Below are 21,273 nucleotides of genomic sequence, written 5' to 3'. Positions count from 1 at the left end.
GATTGAAAATTTCTCACCTTTTGTTGGTTCCCTTTTCGGTTCGGGAGTGATCGGACGTTGAGTGATGATACTTTCTTCGTAGGATGTTTCTGAGGCGAGATAGAAGCAACTGATGTTATGCGTGGTGATGTCTACGACATCGATCGATTTGATCACGTCACACAGATCCCGTACGGTCTCCTCGGAAAGGGGTGGCAGATGCAGCCGTTGGAGGTTCACCAGCGGTTCGAACACGTCGGTGCTGAGGTCCTGTTGATGATGGGAAGGTGATTTGTGAATGATACAGTGACTAGTTTGACTTTTGTATTGTTTAAGTCTATCATGATCGATTGTATCAATTCGTCTTAAACCTTTTTTAAATATCGAGAGAATTTTTTTCGAAGGACTTGATCCGATGTTCAGATGTTGAAAAACTCACCTCATCAAACACATTCCCGGCCAAATTCAGCGACTTAAGCCCTTCCAATCCACCAAAGGTTTGATGGTTCAATTCCGTGAAGTTACAACTGGCCAACTCTAGCTCTTCCAGTTCTTCCTGCACCAACAGTGGTCCATCGTCGGGAACAACGAGCGGATTCTCGTTAAGCACCAATCTTCGCAAAGAGTGCGCCTCCACAAAAGTATCCGGTGTTAGGTGTGCAATCTGATTACCTGCCAACCCTATCAGATCAAGACGGACCAAACCGGCGAACACTTCCTTGTCGATCTCTTCAATCACGTTCTGATCTAGCAAAATCTCCCGTACATCGGTGCAATTTAGGAACGCATCGACGGGAACCTGTTTGATGTTGTTTCGGCTAAGATCCAACCGGATGACGTCCCGTGGCAAATTCTGCGGAATCTCGGTCAGTGACCGTTGTGAACAGTTGAGAAACTGTGTGCCATCCTCACAGGAGCATTCTCGGGGACAGGGGTAGACCTCGCGTACTGTGGAATAAAAGTGACACGAAGGTTAATGAATGAATGGTTTTGGTGTCTAGACCATTTACCGACATCCTCGTCACTCCACAGCGGAGCAGCTGTCGATTTGCTGGTTACCGGTGGGGCTTGAGTGGTAGTTGGTGTGGTGCTGGATGTGGTGGTCGATGACAATTTGTCATTGTCAGCGGCTGCCTTCGGGTTCTGATCCTGGTAGCTGTAGTTGTAGTCATAGTCTTCATCATCGTCATACTCGTCGGCGTAGTGATAGTCGGTATTGCTGCTGCTGTCAGTATTTTTCGCAGAAGCTTGAAGGACCTGCAAGCATACGCTGGAAGGGGGTTTGGGTGATGGTGAGAGTAAAAGAAACAGAGAAATTGATTAATTAATGTCTGTCACGAAAAGGGCTGGGTTCTTTCGGCAGTCCTTTTTCGATAGGTCAATGAAGGATTTTGAAGTGAAACCGCAGCTGTTTCGTCTCCCATTAGGTCTCGCGGTCAAGGCAATTGATTGAATCGTGAAAGGAAAACATCAAATTGCAATTATCATCACACATGATTGTTAGTGTTTAATAATTTCAATTTGATTAGAAAAAACCGTCGGCGGGCTCGTTTATTGACCACTACATGACGTCGGAGTCAATGCCATTAAAAGGGGAACTTGTAATCAATTTCCCCCCTGAACTGATAGTGTCATCCGATATGCAATGCGATACTGTTTGTGTTTGTAATGTGTGTATGACTCTGTTTCCGGTGTTCCAAGAATTGTGACAAAAGCTGATTTCACAAAACAATAAGAGCTCGAAATGAGAAATGCGATTCAAATTGTTCCGACCGTGATGTAGGTTAGTCGAACCAACTGCGTCCCGGAATCAAGGACTCTATTTTGCTCCTCAATCAAACTATTGTGGCGTAAATTTAAAAGTGGATCATCCTCCGTCAGCTAAACCGTCCGTATTTAATAGCAATTTCCAAGAATAGAAACCGCAGTTTACAGACGAACACGGCGGCAACACACGCAGTTGCTCTATCATCTATATATTGGTAGTAGCGTGACGTCACTTTTATTTATCACGTTTTTCGTTACTGCGGGGGTGCAAAAATAGTTGATTCGAGTTACTCCGAAAAAAAATGACAACGAATCGATAATATAACAACATGTGCGTGCGATTTTTGCATACGTAACCTTCACCCATCGTACGAATCGGACCATCTAACAGTGAACCCTAAATTGAATTAATGCTCCCCGACCACCGACACCTTCGCCGCCCTACTAGTTCTATCATCGCCGCTCATCTACACTCCATACGGATGGATGGGCCCTGATTTGGCGTCGCACTCGCACAATCAGCTTGTTTCGAACTGATTGAACGATGGGAAAGTGCGACCCCGGGCCAAACCGCCTGGTAATGGGCCTCTGCCGGCCGGCGCTTCTGACAAAACATCGTAGAATTGCGATGGTCGCGATCGCGTCGTGCGCGCCGTTTCATGCTGTTGTTGAATAATTGAATTAAGTCCATATTAGAAGTGCGGTCGGGGGTACGGGTGTTCAATTTCGCGCTGTATATATGGTTGAGCGCCTCGTGTTCGGTGTTTGATTCCTGCGCGAAGAAAAGGTACACCCGGTCAGTGTGTTATCAAAAGTTCTGTCAAGACAAAACGGGGGGGGGGGGGGGGGGGGCTAGGCAGGATGTGAAAGGCAGGCGGAGTTGTCACAGTTCAACTTTGATTTCAGCATACTCGACGATCGAAAACGGACTTCTTTTGAAAACAGTTTAGATTTCAGCTGAACCGTAGCTCTATAATCTATTAAATATGCACTGTTGTTTTTTCTGTTAGGTCGTAAATTTGAACTTTGCGCAAACCCGAAGATTAGGTAGGAATTAAATTATTAGAACCATTTCAATGCAATGGTCGGTAATCAACTTTCGAATTTTGGCTCGGTTGCTCACAGATATCAAGAATCCACTTTAAATTATGTCTCATTTTTGTGTTTCGAATTCATCTCGTCAGTAACTAGCACCAACTGGGTGTCTGGTTAGACGATGTATCTAAACTAGTACCCAAATTAGCACTAGATAGACGCAATAAAAATCTAAATACTTCACACGACAAAGCAACTGGTTTGTCCCGAGTGATTTCCCGGAAAGCAAATACAGCAGCTCTGGCTTGCTGACGAGAAAGCAAAAACGAACTCTTGTCTTTTGGCTGGGGAAGCAAACGTCTGGCATTATGCAATATTAATTTCCAAAAAGGAAAGACCTAACTTAAATTAAGTTTGATTTTTGTGTTTCAAATTCATCTCGTCAGTAACTAGCACCAACTTGGTGTCTAGTTCGACGATGTATCTAAACTAGTACCCAAATTAACATTAGTTACTATCTTTAGTATCCACTTGTTTCAATGCCTGTTTGCGTGAAATTTCGGAAACTTGTCAATGAGTGTTGCTTACAAACAATATATCACGAACCTTTCAAAAGGTATCACTTACATGACTCTCTAAACTCTTCGTTTATTTCGCGGTGCAACATTTCTTACGTTCTTGTTTAATTTGGCATAATGACGACAAATTAAATGGAGAGCGTGATGGATTAAAACAGAGGAGATTTCAAACAGTGCCTGTCATTTTTTACATACGAAAAATGTATTTCAATTTTCCTTCTCAACCCACCCACATGAAATAAATTTTCTCTTCGTCATAAAGGGTAAAAAGCCTATTTTGGCCCTATTAGGGAGGCAGCCGCACTATTTTGATAATTACCCGGCCTACAATCAACGAAATGCGTATAAATTGCCATCAGCAGCCTTGCCTCATTCCTAAGAAGTAATATTATAACAAAAATAACCTCAGAATGGTGAAATACTACCCAAGGAACATTTCTAGTTTTATAGCACACTACAAGTGCATTCTAAGTTTTATGAAGGGCATCAAGAGTGCCATAAAACCTAAATTGTTGCTAGGGTACTGTCCCATCGGATGTTTTCGTTGACTGCTAATTTCATCTTTACTGGACTGATAGCTAGGGATGTGACGTCTGCTTCTTTGTTAGGACTTTCTTAGAATGATGGAAACATAAGACTGCACAGACTACTTCTCAGGCGATGCCTTTGTCTTGCCTACTTCATTCTACTTGACTGTTAACTATGGAGAAGAGTGATCTCGTTCGACTTATTCTTCACAGCGATAGTGGCTGATGCTTTTGGATACTTTGCGGTTATACGGGAAGGATAAATTCTACACCTAAATAAACCAACAAAATCGTTCACAAGCGCAAAAAGTTGAAGGATTGTGTACCGGACACGACCACGGTAACATTAAAAAAGTAGCTTTCTTGAAGAGCGTGCAATATGATTCGTTATGGAATTTTAATCTATCACAACTATCGACTCATGTTCTAGCTTACTCTCCTGCTCCCATATGTTAAAATTTGTTACACACTCTCCCCATTAAAACACAATTTGTTGAACGTCATTTAACAGTAACATAAATTTAAAAGCATGTGCGACACCATGCTCTCTGCTATACTTTTAACTGATCTATTATTTCACTTCGTCTCATAAGAATCCGACACTAACTTAGTGACAGGAGTGAGCTAGCACCGGATTGACGCTAATTTTAAAATACGGAGACACAATTTGTGTTCTTGAGCAAACCCCTACACAGAAAAAATATTTCGCAATTTTAAGTTTATTTTCATGCACATATTTGGAGCATGAATATAAATGTAAAACTAAGTTCCATCACTAATCCACACGACTTGACGTGCTTTCTTCAACGTATTTTATTATAATTTTACACGTGAATTGAAAATTACAGTTTCTTTAAATGGAAAACCAATGCACTGTATTTTTACACGCATATTGCTGTAAAATGAATGACATGTAATATTACACGAATGAAAGTGTAAAATTGTATGCTTTTTGATACTCCAATTGAGTGCATTGATTTTAACGTAATTTTCAATCAAAGTTTTGATTCAATCTTTGTATGTTTACATGCGTATTGATTTACATTTCTTTAAATTTCATTATTTTTTTTGTGTGTAGTCAAACGTGATGTCCCGCAAGAAAAGGAGCTCATTTTGATGTTAGCTATGCTATATTTCTCCTTAGTGAAGAACAATTTCGGTAAAAACTATTTTTTCTCCATTAGCTTCATCATGTCACTAAGTTAGTGTCGGATTCTGATGAAACTAATTTAGTTAAAGGTTTTGTGCTCTTCACGCGCAAAGATGGTTTAAACAATTTTCTCTTCTCTTTTGTTTCCCACTTTTATCGACTGTCAAAATCATGAGTTGAGAACTGAACCATTCCCGTACGTGTCCTTAGGTCGTTACTTGATTCGAATTTTTTCCCTAATTATCGAACCTGAGTGTATGTGCTGAATACTCTTTATATATTCAAAACAGTTCCACACGTATTTCAAATGAAGCATCAAAGAGAACGACAGCGTATACCAGTTGTACAGTTCAAAACAAAACTGTTCGAAATAATAAATCAAAAGGCTCTGCTGGGGTCGTGATTGTTTCCGTTCCAATTCCGCTTTGAAACTTCCATATAAAAAATACGTTGGTGAACATGCCCTAACTAATACCCGCCTTTCTATGGGCGCAAATCCAGTAGAGTCCGCCCGTGCTTTAGAACTAGCTACAGAAGCATGTTGTCAGATACCTTAGTGATGAAAAATGTATCACATATAGCCGAAATGTGAAACGTGTGTGTCAATAGGCTACGTACCTACAAACCAGCGAAAACATCGTCAATCCAATGCACACCCAAGCATTTTTTTTCAAGCGCAAACTCTCAAACAGCACACACGTCGCTCCCTGTAGTATTGAAATCAATCCAAAAACCACCCCACCCACCCAATTTGCAAATCATTCGGTGACACCACGCTGATATCCGAAAAATTCATCCAGGATTTAACTCTGTTTGCGATACCATAGCTGCCGAAATCCATGCCATTTGAGCCAATATATCCGATTCTAATAGGTGCTTCCTATTAAGGGCTCTGCCTGAAATAGCTAGGAGCAAACGTAAAAGCGGCCGAGTTATTGCCGAAATAGAGAGTAAACAAAGAGAGACTCTCATTTGTACTTGTGCTTTTTTCAGCTGTTTATCTAGACTTCACTGTGTCTGTAGTTATGCCTTCTTAGTTTCCCCCGTACGCTACAAAGCAACTAAATAGAGCTAATGATGTTCCTATCATCTGGACGAGCTGTTCAACCGGTAGTTCTATGATAAAGAGTAAAACATCTGTCAAAACTAAACTCCATTCATAAATTACGTTGCGCAAGAATTTCCCAAATTTTCCCCCCATGTCATAAATGCATTTGCAACCACCCCCCCCCCCCCCCCTCATCTGATAGTACGCAACGAATTCCGAAAAAAAGGCTCCACTGTAGAAACATGTTACATTTCTCTAAAAATGTTACGTAATTTATGAATGGTCCCTGAGATAATGACAATGTCTCAATTAAAAGATTTCCGATCTCCAAAATGTCTTTTTTTTCATTTTTCGCAGGTAATTGAAAGTTTTTTAGTAAAGATTAAGGTCTGATAGAGCAATTTGACCAAACGAGCCCTTAAGCTTAATTGATATTAACCCGCTCGAACAAATGCCTGGCGTTTTTATAATTTCAAAAGTCCGTTTTTTGAGCGAAAAGCGAGCTTTAAAAATAGTTTTTAGTTATAGTTTTTACTATGGCGTAAACTAATTTGCTACAAATGAAAATCTATCTTTTTTTTAGTGCAAAAGTTTAGGAAATTAGAGTTAATAGTTCCCAGAAGTAAACCTATTTGGGAAGAGAAAGTACACCGAATGCGTTACAGATGGACACCTCGTCTATGAGGCAGCAGTGCAAGATTACGTAGCATAAAAGTTGGAAATTAGTTTGCTCGATGATGGTATTGGCTGTTGATTTTGAGGTACTGGACGCATTGTTTGCAGTTGTCATTATTAGCTGGATTACAGCCACAAATTTAGCAACTATAATAGTTGATCGTTCAAGTAATGATACTGTAAATGATGCGATGAATTTAATTTTTGCCGTGGATGAGTACTTCTTATCAGCTTCTGAGCATAGTTTTCGATAACGTTCGGTTAGGTCGGTACGTATTAATTTGTCCTCGATATGTACAAAGAGTTGCCTGTGTAATTGTACTGCCTCGTGTTTTGTATTTTAGGGTCAGGTTGGAAGGAACGAATCGATCCAATACAATTGGATGTGTATTTGTGTTATAAAGACATTCTATTAGCAAAGGATTGAAAAATATGAAATATTTTTATAGAACTCAAGGTAGAGCAAGGAGGCAAAGGAAAAGTGTGGAATAGGGTCATATGAGCAAGCTTAGTTTCCCGACGACTGAATCCTGTGTTTTCTACCGCACAGGGCCGCATTTTTATAGAATGTGAATCGCCGCCATGGCTTAAGCATGTTTTTATAATCTTGTTGTTTGTTGTTTATTTATTAAGGCTTTAACCTCGAGGGTCATTCGCCTTTTTGAAAATAATGTACATTTCAAAAATTACAAATTCAAAATTTCATTCAAAATAGATATCAAAATATATATAAACCATCGAACATTATTTTTGTCGACTATCCTGGGTGCACTGCTTTCCGTTTCTTGTGTTGACTTTCTTTCTCGGTGGTGAGCGATGGTCGGGTGTACCTTCTACTGCTTGCTGATCAATCTGTCTGCCTTCCCCCTCGCTTGTGTTTGTGTCCATATCGTCATCACTAGAATGGTTGTCGCTGTTAGATTTTTGGTGCTTTTTGTGTTTTCGAGTGACTTTGATATAGCCGTCTTCTTTCTTGTTTATTTCATCCCTGCGTACGGTGAGTATTGGCTTTGGGATGCCGTGGAATATTGTTTGTCCGGCATTCATTTGTTGGCCGGCTGTTTGTTGTGTATCAGCAAATGTTGAAGGTTGTTTGGTAGTGGTGGTTGAAGATGAGTTTTCTTTAGTTGTTTTGGCGCATGGCTTACCGTAGTGTGCAGTCTGATTATAGAACTGACACGTGGGCGCCTGCCCAGGGTATGTGCATAGGGTTCTTTGTATGTAGTTAACACCTTGAGATGATCTGCCCTCGAAAGTCAAGTAAGATGGTATAGGTTGGTACAGCCGCATTCGCACAACCCGAACACCGTTGAGAATGCCAGGGAAAAAGTTTCTCCAAGTGTCGTTAGAGACGGATTCCACTTCTCCATACTTCGACATGAATCTTTTAATATAATCCGTGCTAGTACGAGGTGCCAGATCATGGAGGCGAATTTCCGTTAGATCAAGGTCCATATACACGGGGATCTTGGTTTTGACGTTTTCATATTCGACGTCATGTTGCATGTTGTTCTTTGCTACGAAGCTTTCTGCCTCGGCTAAGGAGTTGAACGTTATTAGTACTACATTCCTGGTGTGGTGAAGCTGGACGTGTGATATCTCTGTAAGATCAAGTTCCATTTTCACCTTGACCAATTGTTCCACCTCGCGCACTGAAGGTCTAAGACGGGTTTGCGAAAAATCAATCGCGATTGTGTTCTCCCGTAATGGGCGAAATTTATTTTGTTGTTCACTCATTTCACTCGCAGTTAGCTGCAACGGAACTTTCCTGTGTCTATATGCTACACGTACACGTTAGAGCGGCGCGGCGCGGGTAGTATTTTTTGTTTGTGTGCTGTTCGCAAGCAGGTCGCTTTTTGGCTTCTGATCTGTACGAGATGAGGAAGCAGACTGTGTTTTTTTTTATAATCTTGTTGCTAGATTTATGAAGTGAAATTGGTCGATAGGAAGGAGTTGCATGGAAAACTAATGTTTCACAATGTTTTTTTTTGTCCTTCTGCACTACAGCTTCCAGGTAATTTATTTCCCAGGTATCTCGGGATTTTCACATTTCCCGGGATTTCTGAATCCCGGGAATTATTCTATACAGATTTCCGGGATTCGCGAATCCCGGGAAACGCAATTTTTATTTTTTGCAAGCACTTCTCTTCTCTTTTGTTTTATTCCTCTTCAGTACGTTGTGTGTGGCACCGGCACATGCAAAAGAGAAAAAATAGGCTCTTTGTGCCCTGCTCGTAGAGATGCAGTGGGAGTAATTTAAAAAGTTTGTCACAACGTTTCTTCTAATTTAAGTTAGACTGAATTGTACGTTGCTTCACCTGTTTACCCTGTTTGCAATGAGGTGGAGCACAAAAAGTGGTTCATCAATGTGACTCTTTCTGCAAAATTGTGCTTCCCTTCCATTTTTGTTTTGATTTTCAAGTTACTCTTTGTGCAGTGATCTACACATATAGGATTTTCGATTGATGTGCACCGGTGTAGTGGAGTGCATCACACGCGGGGAATGGGTTAAATGAACTGAAGTTGTTAAAATATTCTTCTTTAGCCTCTAGACATAACCCAATAACCCTTTCGGATTATTTAGTATACATTTCCCGTAAGAGGGTCTCCCATGAACATATAAAAATTAAGCATTATTTTTGCATATTTTGCATCTCTAAGATAAGAAAATTTTTCTTAAGAATGGATTTACTCGAATTTGACTGGGTTCGTCCGCTAGAGGCCATCCAAAGAATTTTCAATCAAAATGACAAAATCAGAATTGGACGATATCGGGGTTGGACGAAATCGCGTCTTATAAAATAAATACTGAAAGGGACTGAGACCCCGATGTCATACAAATTAGAACTAGAAATGTGGATAGCCAACCGAAATCAAAACATATTTTATTTTATTTGGGGTGACGAATGAATTCACAATTTAAAGTCAATTTAATAAATTAAACAACAATCATCATATTTCTTTGAGCAGCTTTGATATATGGCAGTTTGTGCGCCTTTTCCAATACAAACCATTGGGTTGGTTCAAGCAAGCAAATCAATTTTTTTATCTTTTGATCGAATTTGAATGTTGGAAGTAATTTTTTTCTTCCCGAAGAGCGCGCACAAATGTCTCTGCTTGCGGGTCTGCTTAACAGTTTTTAGCATCTATTCTAACACAGCAATATGAAAGTTCCGTGATAAACCATTTCGGGGCTGTGGTAAGCCAACCCGCATACAGTGGAAAACCATGAATTGATGGTGGATTTATATCACGTCACATCACACTGAGAAACCTTGGTTTAGTGGAATGTTGAATAAATTTCTACCGCACATTCATTCTCATATTAGAACCAAGCGAACTACTTTCCACGCCAGAACATACTTTCACGATACTCATGTTTTGCATGTACACGTTTATAATCAAATTCACAGAAAACTGATTTTTCCTCGCTCGATGGATTGAGATTTGATTTCCAAGTTTCCACGAAAAAATGTTACTTGAGTCGGTGGAATACCGTCTAGCAGGTATTACAACAAACAAGAATGCAAAAAATCGATCAATTGAAATTGTATTGATTTGCTCATTTGATATTTTCACCTACTGATTCATTTTAACTCATAAGACAGGGATATAAATACGATTATTATTATATGATTTGAGATCGTAGAAAGACTGTTCATTTTTACTTTCTTTGATAAAAATTAGACACTGCCAAAATTGGGAGTACTACTGATTGATAGAGAGAATCGTACACTACATTTTGAGCTATTCAAAGTTAAAGACTAGGTGCCCCAGAATTTTTTTGTATCTGGTACCAACAGTAATTCTGACATTTTTGAGATTATCTATTAGTCCGAATACTTGTTTGAAAGTAACAAAATGATTGGAGGTTACCGGACAAATTTATTTATCTTTGAAGATCGAAAGAATTTTTGTAGATGTCCTATTAGACCGGCAACAATTTTGACTTTTTTTTCGGAACACTGTTAAATCAAATGGGAATTGGCTTCACACACAGCATTTTTCGAAAACTCTAATTCACTCACAAGAGTTTTCAAGTTTGTATGTGAAAATATATGAAAAATAGGCAATTGAAACAATAAATTCAGTACAAAATGCCAGTGCATCCCAAAATCTGCAGATATATAGCTTAAGGTGTAAGGATCAACATTGCCGAAGACCGCAAATTGATCCGAGTTTGCAGTAAAAAGATATTCTCATATAAACTTACGTTTTGCCTCTCTTTCTCGTACATGTTTAGAATAGGAAATTTCAAAAAAAATTGGTTAGTCCTCAAAGTTTAATAACTTTTAGGGGAACCTCAAATGAATGTGCGATTTTCAACAAAGCTTTTCGTTATAAAATAAACTACACGACCGTAAGTTTTGAGGTACGCAAAGTTACTGTGAAAATTTGTATTGGAATTTTAGTTTTTAATTTCGAGTTTCCAAATATATTACTATTTTATTGTTTCCTAAACTAAATTTATACTAAATTTATTGTTTCCATTGTCGACATTTAACATATTTTTACATACAAACTTAAATGTGAGTAAACCAGGTTTGTATTTGGAATGGGGCTTCTGGTGCCAATTACCTTTCGATTGAGCGGTGTTCCGAAAAAAAATCAATTTTTGTGCCGGTCTATTGGCTATAGTAGATTAGAGCCGTTCGCTAAAAATCGACAGAATTGGTTAGCGTAGCGCGGTTTAGATCAATTTTTTACCAAATTACCATCTTCCAGGTCTTGCCTTGTTGTCTAACTTCCTCAAAAAGCGCTTGGTTTGGCAGGCCGTTTGCAGTTGTGGTCGCAAATCCAAAAGTTGTACATTATCTAGGTACCACTAACAAAAATGTGTACGAAAAAGAATGTCTACAGATGCGGTTGCTCTAACATTCATCAGAAGCTATGACACTCCCGCACTATGTAAAATTTTTCCTGAAATGGTATACTGGCAAGAGCTCAAATATGTGCTATAAAACTGTCATTCCGTCAAACTGTGCCGGTGTACAGCAGACAGTCCAATAATTTTATAGACTTAAGAATTAACTTCTAAATTGGACTTTAATTAGCTATTTTTACTATTGATATGCGCCTATTTTTAAAAATAACCAATCAGTTTCGTTGCATGTTGTATTGTGCAATTTCGACGTGATCGCCTGCGGTAATATTCGTATCCTGGCTCTGGGGCGAATTGTTCGCATAATTGCTTCCATTTAACTCAATATTTTGATTCTACCTACACTAGTCCAATTGCATAGAAAAAATATTCGAAGATAACATAAATTGATATGCATTATCAGTTTTTAAAATATTTCCAGATAAGGAAGTTATATCAAGATTAAGAAAGATTTTTTTAATGTTTTCCATTTGATTATATTGTTTTGTTCACATTACATTTCTAATTTAGTATATTGGGTGTTCAGTCACAAGTGGTGACTTTTCATGCCCAATTAAGGAAGATGTTATTCGGTTTGTCTTATCTACCCAAAATGCTGTAACTATATTTAATCGACTAGTTCAAGCATGGGCAATTTCGTTCAGTACAATGGAAATCATTATCGTCCAAAATCACATTACCGGAGTCGATACGTTGAATTTACAGTCATATAATACGCTACAATCGTTTTAGTCCGAGCAGTTACATTCAGGACAGCTTTGCTATCACACAACATTCATCGCACTCATTTTCGCTTACGCTTTCATTCTCCGTTGAATTGGATTAGATAATTATTTATGGAATGCTTCGAAATTTTACCACTTTGGTAACGTTTTAGGAAACGTTTGCACTAAAACACCCATGCCGTCTGTAGTTACTGTCCATTTCGTTTTTTTTATCAAAAACGAAAGATATTATGAAGCCAGCGTTAGATTGCCTAATTCAATTGAAAAGGTTTCGAACCTGTACATGGTGTGCGATTGACAATCCAAACGATTTCTTTATTCCTGGTTGTCTAATTTCAATTCCAACAATTGTCAATCATTTTATTTACTGACTCAACCACTCCACCCAGAAAAAAGCCGAACCAATTTCTGCCTCGCTTTTAGTCCTATAAATGCAAAGTGCATACACGGGACTGCTACCGCAACATCAGGAGCCCCGTTCCAAAAGATCCTTGCACCTACCGACCACTGAACACAACTATCTTACATATATCGCACACTTCAAGAAGTTGTAGATTCACTTTCTTCCATCGCAAAAACCAACCACAACAAATCTCACTTTCATTGCTCAATCTCGTCTCGTACACTGAAAATCAACTCGGTTGCTTTTTTATTGCACTGCACTTTTGCAACAGTTCATAATCTTGAGCCGCCTCCAAACTGTGTAGACAAGAAGAGACCAACCGGCACATAAATATGTAATTTACCGAGTCCGTTCGGCATGGAACAGGACAGGACAGAACCGGTACAAAAAAAAATCGTCGAAGTGAAATTGAATTGCGGCTAAGTAACTCCACGAACCATGGTCCCACCACACGGCAAGGCTATATATTTATACATCATTACACACTGCGCCAAAAGTGGTCTGGCTTTCCTGGTGGTGTATTCACCAAACCGAAGGGAGAGTTGATCAGCTGCACATGTGCACACACGTCCCAGTTCTTTAATTAGCTCAACTATCCTAGCGTTTCGCCAATGCCAACGGGGGCACTAATTAATCATTAATGCGAGTATTGCTGCCATAGTCCACCACATTCAACTCAAAATCAGGACGATGAACTATGCTGCAAACGACACCACGGTGACGGATGTGTACCCTACACTTAGCTTGGAATATTAAAACACCAAACACGAAATAGACTTCGTACGAAGCAAAACAGTTATTCACAATGACCGGCAAGGTCAAATATCCGGGTTCCCGTAGGTTTACTCAAGTTGCCGCACTCCACCAGCGGAAGTAGAACACACCAAACGAGCCAGTCATTGCGTAATGATTACATTCCAAGATCTCTGCCCTCTCCCCTGTGGGGGCGAAGCCGGTTGATCTTTTGTAAACACACGACAGTCACGTGTCGTAAATGACGACCCCGTCGCACGTCGGTCGTGTCTCATTATCGCGGTGCATTCATATCACAACACAAACAAATCCGTCCAGTTGGGAGAGGTCATTAACACCTGTCAAGTCCCAAACAATAATCCTTCGCAACCAGCTTACATCTTCGAATCTCACCTCAATCCCAGCATCAACGCTAATAATCCACTGCTTAGTCTGGGCTTCATTGTTTTGTTCGGTATTTTATTCCTCTATCCCTCTCTCTCCCGTCTTCACGATAGATCACTGCTTATTTCACTTTTAAATCCGCAGAACAAAACACTCCTTATCAGTTTTTGAATTCGGCTTATCACAGTTACTAGTCTTTTTTTAATGTATTATTAGAACTCGATAACCTCGGTATCAATCATTCGGCAACCCGATTCCAAAAAACGTGTACTGCAGCACGAACCCGAAAAATGGCCCTTATTACTTTTCCTGCACACTCCGTTTGGCTCTGGTTCGGTGCGCTTCTTGCTCTACACTGAAGCCTTCTCGCTGGCGACATGCGATGATAGGTCTACAACAACTCTATTCGGTCGACCGACGCACGGTGGTGTCGTCGGTGACGGTGCTAGTAGTATCGGCGGTGGAACAACGGCGGCGGCGGCGGTGACGGTGACTTTCATACCCACAGTCATATTCGGTGACTCTTGGTGGTCGTTTTCCCACTGAACGGTGGTACGCTTCTTACGGTCGGTGTGTGATTCATTTTAATGGACTTTCGTCGGTTCGCCACCGTACGGTTGGTTTAGTTGTTGTTGGTGTTTCTGTTGGCGATTTTCTGCACTGCAATCCGTTGCGAATGCTTCAGGTGCGTGATCCAGGTGGTAGCGTGCCTTTGGAGGTGGTTGCGTTCTATCGATTTCGAGCGCTTGTGTCTGATTAATCGATAATTATAGCTGACGGGTTCCAGGTACTGCCTTGGGTATCGGTTTAGCAGTTTTATCAGGCATCTGGAATAATAATAAGAATAAGATTTAGCACAAAAATTTAACATTGTAAATTGAAAGTTAGCCTGCATAAAGTTCGTAACGAAAAAGCCTTTTGTTTGTGCGTATACTGTGCTAAATAGAGCTATACAAGTACAATGGATCAGTTCACTTGGCACGGGACAATTTTGACATTTTGAAAAAATCAGTGGATAAACCATTAGAGACAGTCAAATCTGAAATAATAAAATTTAAGTATCCGAAATCTGTGACTGTAAGTCCAAATACAGCAGTGATTGATTGTAAGAATAGTATTGTTTGCCCAACTGTAAGGTACGTCGAGCAAAGCAATCATAAATTGCGTGATGGAAAAAATCAATTAACCAAGCATGCAACCCGTTCCTATTTTCGTGATTTACATCCACAATACCGTAACAAGAATGATTTTGAAAATCGTGTCAAAATTCACGATATCACCAGTGAACAATAAATAAATTAGGAACATATTCCAGTTCATGTGAATGTCATCCTTGATTTGCAATTGGTAGTTATTTATCAAGCATTTGAATGTTTTTGCTATATCAAGTTGAAAAATTGGATTTGATTTCATATCCCTGGTTCATGAGCGTAAAAACCATTCATTCATTCGATAATTCAGGCTTTGATTACTTGACTGCTTTAATCAAACAAATCACTCGGCGTATAATTTTTTTGTCAATCAGAGGAACAGGGAGATGTGACTATAACTTATTAGTTTTCAACCGGTTTATATTCATTATCTTGAAAAATAGTCTCAAACTTTTATACTAGTTCACAAAAGTAGTGATGATAATGTCGTATGCTTTATAAACCGAACAAGAGTGATAGAATATCCTACAAGTTTGTAAAAATGATAACATGAAAAAAGCTGCTTGATCTATTATGTATACCAAACGTCGTACGGTCAGTCTGCTTCCATCCATTGAAGATAGCAGTAACGAAAACCTTACACAATAAACAAAAAATATATAGTTAACCGTTCGCGTTAAGTACATAGGCTCACTGTGGTATAGAAATCCAAATATCGTTATTCTCATTTCAGTGTTATAGAAGTCAAGTAACGCTATACTCGTTTCGACAGTGAGGGATGTATTGATTGAGTTGACCTTTACCGACAGTGAGGGGATTTTTTAAGGTATCACCATACGGCCGTTGTCGATTTCCGTGGTTGCAAAATTGGACCGCCTATACAAGAAGTGGACAAAGATAAAATGTGTATTGGGTTACGAGTAAAATTTATATTATTCAGTTTCACCAGATACGTGATATGAAGATAACGCAAGAGGATTGCGATTGTTTGAGCAATTCCGCGTAAGCACAATAATACTATTCGCCGATTCATATCGCAATACCAAGCCATCAGCAACGGTATTCGAGTGGTGAGAACGCGACTGAGGTACCGTATTCCTTCCTTCACAATTCTGCGATTTGACTCTACCTGTGCTCATACCACGATGTGTACTTATGACAACCAGTCTCACGTGTCAGCAATGCAAACAATCTACACACTATGAACAACTCTACACGGGATTACCAAAGAAAAAAACCCTTCAACAACTAAAATAAACACAGCAGCCGTATCATCTTATGTTTCTTTATTAACTGTTTTCACCTACACCTAATCCAGAAACCGAAAAAAACAAATCAAAGATGTCAGCAATCTTCAAGCCAGAAAACGGACAGAATTCAGCTAATGCGTTATCAGGCGACGCTCCGGAAAACAATCTTCACACACACACTGGTAAATTGTGTGCGAAGAACACCTAGTTCATTTATTATAAATAAGCTCACGCATCGAGCCGTTTGTTAAATTAACAAATTAAATTTTAAAATATCAATACGACAACCGCTCCCAAACCAACAACTAGCATCGCCAATAAAGAAGCAAATACCGATGAAGACGGATTTACAACAGCAACCCGTAAGAACAAGAAACAAATAAGAACCTCTGATCGTGAACAGCAAGAAAGCAGTATCGATGACGACATGGACGGGAACAATAACGCGAGAGAAGGCAGACTGAATGACCCTCAAGCGGCTTCACCGCCAAGGAAAAGGATCTCAACACGCAGCAGCAAACTGCGTCAACAAGATCTAGCAGACCGACATTCTTAGAATTTATTTTTTTTATTTTTACTTGTAAAAAAATAAAAGATCCACGGCTCAGTTGTGCTAACGCATTGAGCCGTTTCAAATAAAACATTAGATTAAAGAAAAGAAGAAAATTAATGCTAGAAAAAAAATTGAACCGAATAAGAATGAATAATGTAAAATAAATGAAAAGAATGAATAATGTAAAATAAATCAAATCAATAATACAGCGAAGGCCCGTCAACCCCATGTTGTATTCTAGGCTGACAAAAGGGGGTTTTGACTTTTCTTCTTTCTTTTCAGTAAACCGAAGCTGTTAAAATATTTTTCTTTGGTCTCTAAACAGTATGAAATACCCTTTCAGTGCAAAATTTAAAAAAAATATATACTTTCATTTTTCAATATTTTGCACCTCCATGAAAAGAAATATATGCTCAAGAAAGGATTTATTCTAATTTAACTTAGTTTGTCTGCTAAGCGGAACAAACGGATGGATTTCATACGAGGTTGACAAAATCGGGTAAAAAGGTGATGAAAGTGAGGGCTCATGAAAACGGGTCTTTACTGTATCAATAAAATAATTTTTATCGAAATCAATAAAATACCTGAATAAATAATAAAATCAAAATAAATGAATAAAAAAATAAAAAAAATCATTTAGATGAATAAAATACATCAAATAAAATAAATCAAATAAATTATATGAATTAATGAAATAAAAAAATAAACGATGCAAATAAAATATGTAATAACATAATACAAGTGAAAATTTCATTAGCCGGTCTTCTCGCTTGAGATACTTAACAATTCTTACGCCAAAAACCCCCAGCCGAGTGGATGAACCTTGTCAACTTTTTAGATTTCAAGAGTTTTAAATTGAAATTGCTCCACGATGTTCCAATTCACCAAAATTTCAATAGGCTAAGCCCCAGTCTAGTATGCCTGTGCTTTTGAAATACCTACAGGAGGATGTTGTCACAATCTTTTGTTAACAAAAAAACTCATCAAGTCAACTCTTCGCACATACACAAAATGTGCACATAAAAATAACGCACGCGTTAAGCGGCTCAATACAAAATTATTTTCAAGGATCATGTTGATCGATATAGGAACCCTTACTGAAAAATATTGTAAATACTGCCGTTCAAGAAAATGGGTTGATGTGTGACAAACTTATGTGGTATAATGGTATCTGAAAGAAATCATGATAAACTTTTTAATGTACTGTATCGGCGACCCTAAAAAGCGCCAATACAGCGAAGGCCCAGTTTTATCAGGCCCCGATTTTGTCTGCCCCTGATTTTGCCTGCCCCCCGATTTTGTTAGCTTTTTAACCAGATTTTGTCAGCCTCTTACGATCATCCGTTTGATGGGCTTTAGCAGACGAACCAAGTTCAATGGGAACAAATCCTTTCTTGAGCATATTTTTCTTATCTTAGAGATGCAAAATATTTCTTTTTTACATTTCACCTTAAGTAAAATTCATACTAAATAATCAGAAGGAGTTATGATGCTAGAGATTGAAGAAGAATATTTTTAAAAGCTTCGATTTATTAAAAAGAAAGCAAAAAGTATGTTCCGATTTTGTCAATGTCCCCGTTTTGTCAATCTAAAATTCACCAAGAGCTGATAAAAAACAGATCTTCGCTATATGTTAGTGAGTCGATAGACAGTAGAAGTTATTTCGAGTTTTAATACTGTTAACGGTCTGATGCCACCGGTATTCTTTCCGACCTCCGAACCGATCGATAACAAAACACGTACTGAGTAACAAAACAAACGTGCATTTTCTTTAATACGAGCCATCATTCGTACTCAAGCAATGGGGCGGTGCTAACAACGCAAAAATATAGTCGCTCCCCTGTCGAACAGTACGTACAGCATTTTTTAGTAATATAATAATAAAACATTTTCGGAATTAAAAATAAAATTGCTGCATATATGTTCGATCAACTAGCACAACAATTAAGTTATTTCGTTCAGTACAACGCCAGTTCGGCTCATTCAAAAACTGGGGAGTTATTCCAGCTGTTTTGTTGTGGTGAGCAAGGTTGTGAAGAATCTGATAATATTGTCATTGGATCAAAAACGTTCTTAGATGATCAAAAGATTGCATCGAGTTTTATAAACTTTCCTAGTTATGTTTTGAAAGATCACCAATGTTGACCCCAACCTAAGTAACTTTGAATTTTAAAGACTAACGTATTTTTGAAGATTTAAAAGAATTTCTGCACTTCCTTCAAATAATTTTAATACATTTCAGATTTAACAATTCCGAGCGAGAAAGTGCCGTACAGTAAATTATACATTTTTTGAACGTCTAATATTCCACGACTGAAGTTTTTAAAATTTAGTACCTAACGAATGTTTTGTGTACCAGGTCAGACATCTGCATTCTCTTCGTAAACTAACTATTGTTTTCGGAGATTTCTGCAATAGCGCAAATGATCTGATCTATTCACTTTATTTTGAAATTGTTAGAAAATACATAATTTAATTATTCTTAAAACTTGGACAATGATGCCTTAAAACTGATTTTGAATTTTGATTATAATGAATTTGTCGTTGTAGGCCGAAATATTTTCTTCTAACATTTATTGATCATTCTAAACATGTTAGTTTCTGACCAAAACTCATTTGTTTTGATTGTATAGCACTACCTAGTTCGATTTCAACGCACGACCTATATGAACTTTTTGCTGAGAAATTCAAACTCAAAGAATAATGTTCCTAACTCGATATAGCAGAGAGCTTTATCCTCTAACATTGTACTCATTCCTCCTCGGGGGGAAGGAAGCCGTTCCCAAATCCTCTTATTTACCATTTCCTTCTGCTGCCTCTTTATCTCACCTTTCACTTTCTATCGGAACACGGTAAAAGTAGTACATGGTAAGTCACAGCGTCAAGGAAGCGTGCCATTTTAAACCAAAGAAGCCTGACTGGTTATCCGGGGAAAATGTCGTTCAACGAAAACCTTACACCATTCTAATGAAATCAGGCGCTTGGTGGTGGTGGTGGTGGTCAAAACAAGTGCCCTCTACCCTGTGTGCCGGTACTGATTTCTAATTTTGTTTGTTAATGACCAAACACGAGCGAGCGGCTGCGCAAGCAACGGTTTTGTACTTCATGAAAGCGGGAAGCACATTAGGACAGAGTTTGCGATGTGGTCCCGTCATAATTTAGCGCTCTGCAAACCGAACAGGAATATTGGAATGGCGGGAGCGGTGCGGGGTTCCGCAACATGAGGGTTTCCCAGAACTACTCTGACGGCTGACGGCCCGGATCCACTATTTTGTGGCTTTCAATTATGACTTTCCTTAACTCGGTTATGGGACTGTGTCTTTTTAATTATTTCGGAACGAACCGCATTGTTGGTGTAGTGGTTTATGGAGACCACTTTTAACCAGATACTGGGAATGATGCAATCCCACATGTTCGTGAGCAGTGGAAATTCAGCACCAGCAAACTGCACCAGATGGTTTTGGTTGTTGTCTTGTTCCATCTAAGAGCGGTAATAAAAGTAGGAAAAAAAACGAAACTACGGACGGATTCCTCCAGCCAATTGGTATGCAATGCACCGCTCCAGTCAGAAAACGTCAGAAAACAGATCGTAAACTGAGAGAACCTAAGGAGATGGAAACCGGTTTTCCGCACGTATTTCCCTTCTTGCGTGAGTACAATTTCCTATCATCATGATCTTCGGTTTACTGTTTTGACGGGGACGCATGAAAACCGCATGTTGCCGTTGTTACCAACACAACACTGGCTGAGCTGCCGCGCATATCACGTGTTGTTATTCACGGTCGGCCGACGTGACAGGTTCATAAAGTGCAGCAGATATTAAATACAACGATCGCAAGAAGCGCATCAGAAGTACAGCCAGCCAGTGACCGAGGGGCTCGATGCGCGAGAATGAACAACGATTTTTTTAAGATCTATTGGACGAACATGGTGTTGATTCAACTGTTGAATGAATATATGTTATGAAATGTTCAACGCACAAACAATAATATCTATTGTTAAAAAAGGTCAAATTGTGATACTAGCTCCAAAAATATATTGATTGATCAGTCACCCATATATTCTTAATAATTTCAATCTCGATCCCCTAGTTGTAAAAAATTAAAATGTAAAGAAATTGGCACCGTCAAGCTAACGCAAACGTGCCTATCAAATAAACAAACTGTTTACAAAAATATTCTGCTGAAATAATTTGAGATATTCTGAATTCTGGAAAAATATTATTCCGAGTAAATTTTCATGGGTTCAAACACCATACAACCCCATAAAAATATCATGTATATAGTCCGCGCCAAATTTTACAAAATGAAAATATCATGAAATGGTCTCAAAAACCCATAAACCCGTAAAGAGATAATTTCTGACATAGCTTGCTATATCTCAAGGTGGTTTGTTTTTTAACATTTCCTATAA

At 38.8% G+C, this 21,273-nt stretch overlaps 2 protein-coding genes across 2 annotated transcripts in view; one reads left to right on the top strand and one right to left on the bottom strand.

Annotated features, from left to right (window-relative positions):
- LOC131693813 (serine/threonine-protein kinase ULK2) overlaps positions 1-21,273 on the top strand; it is a 112,919-nt gene that overhangs the window by 43,505 nt on the left and 48,141 nt on the right. The window lies entirely within an intron of this gene.
- Positions 1-21,273, bottom strand: part of LOC131693814 (uncharacterized) — a 34,806-nt gene that overhangs the window by 1,693 nt on the left and 11,840 nt on the right. Inside the window, exons 2-5 of the mRNA XM_058981958.1 lie at positions 13,916-14,733; positions 990-1,249; positions 419-927; positions 18-249 (exon numbers count right to left, since the gene is read on the bottom strand). Coding sequence (XP_058837941.1) covers positions 18-249; positions 419-927; positions 990-1,249; positions 13,916-13,965 — 1,051 coding nt within the window. The 5' untranslated portion in view covers positions 13,966-14,733. The remainder of the gene's footprint in view (positions 1-17; positions 250-418; positions 928-989; positions 1,250-13,915; positions 14,734-21,273) is intronic.

The sequence above is a fragment of the Topomyia yanbarensis genome, chromosome 3, assembly GCF_030247195.1.
Source record: "Topomyia yanbarensis strain Yona2022 chromosome 3, ASM3024719v1, whole genome shotgun sequence".
Taxonomy (NCBI): domain Eukaryota; kingdom Metazoa; phylum Arthropoda; class Insecta; order Diptera; family Culicidae; genus Topomyia; species Topomyia yanbarensis.
Note: the sequence above shows the minus strand (reverse complement) of the source record. Positions and strands in the feature narration are given on the sequence as shown.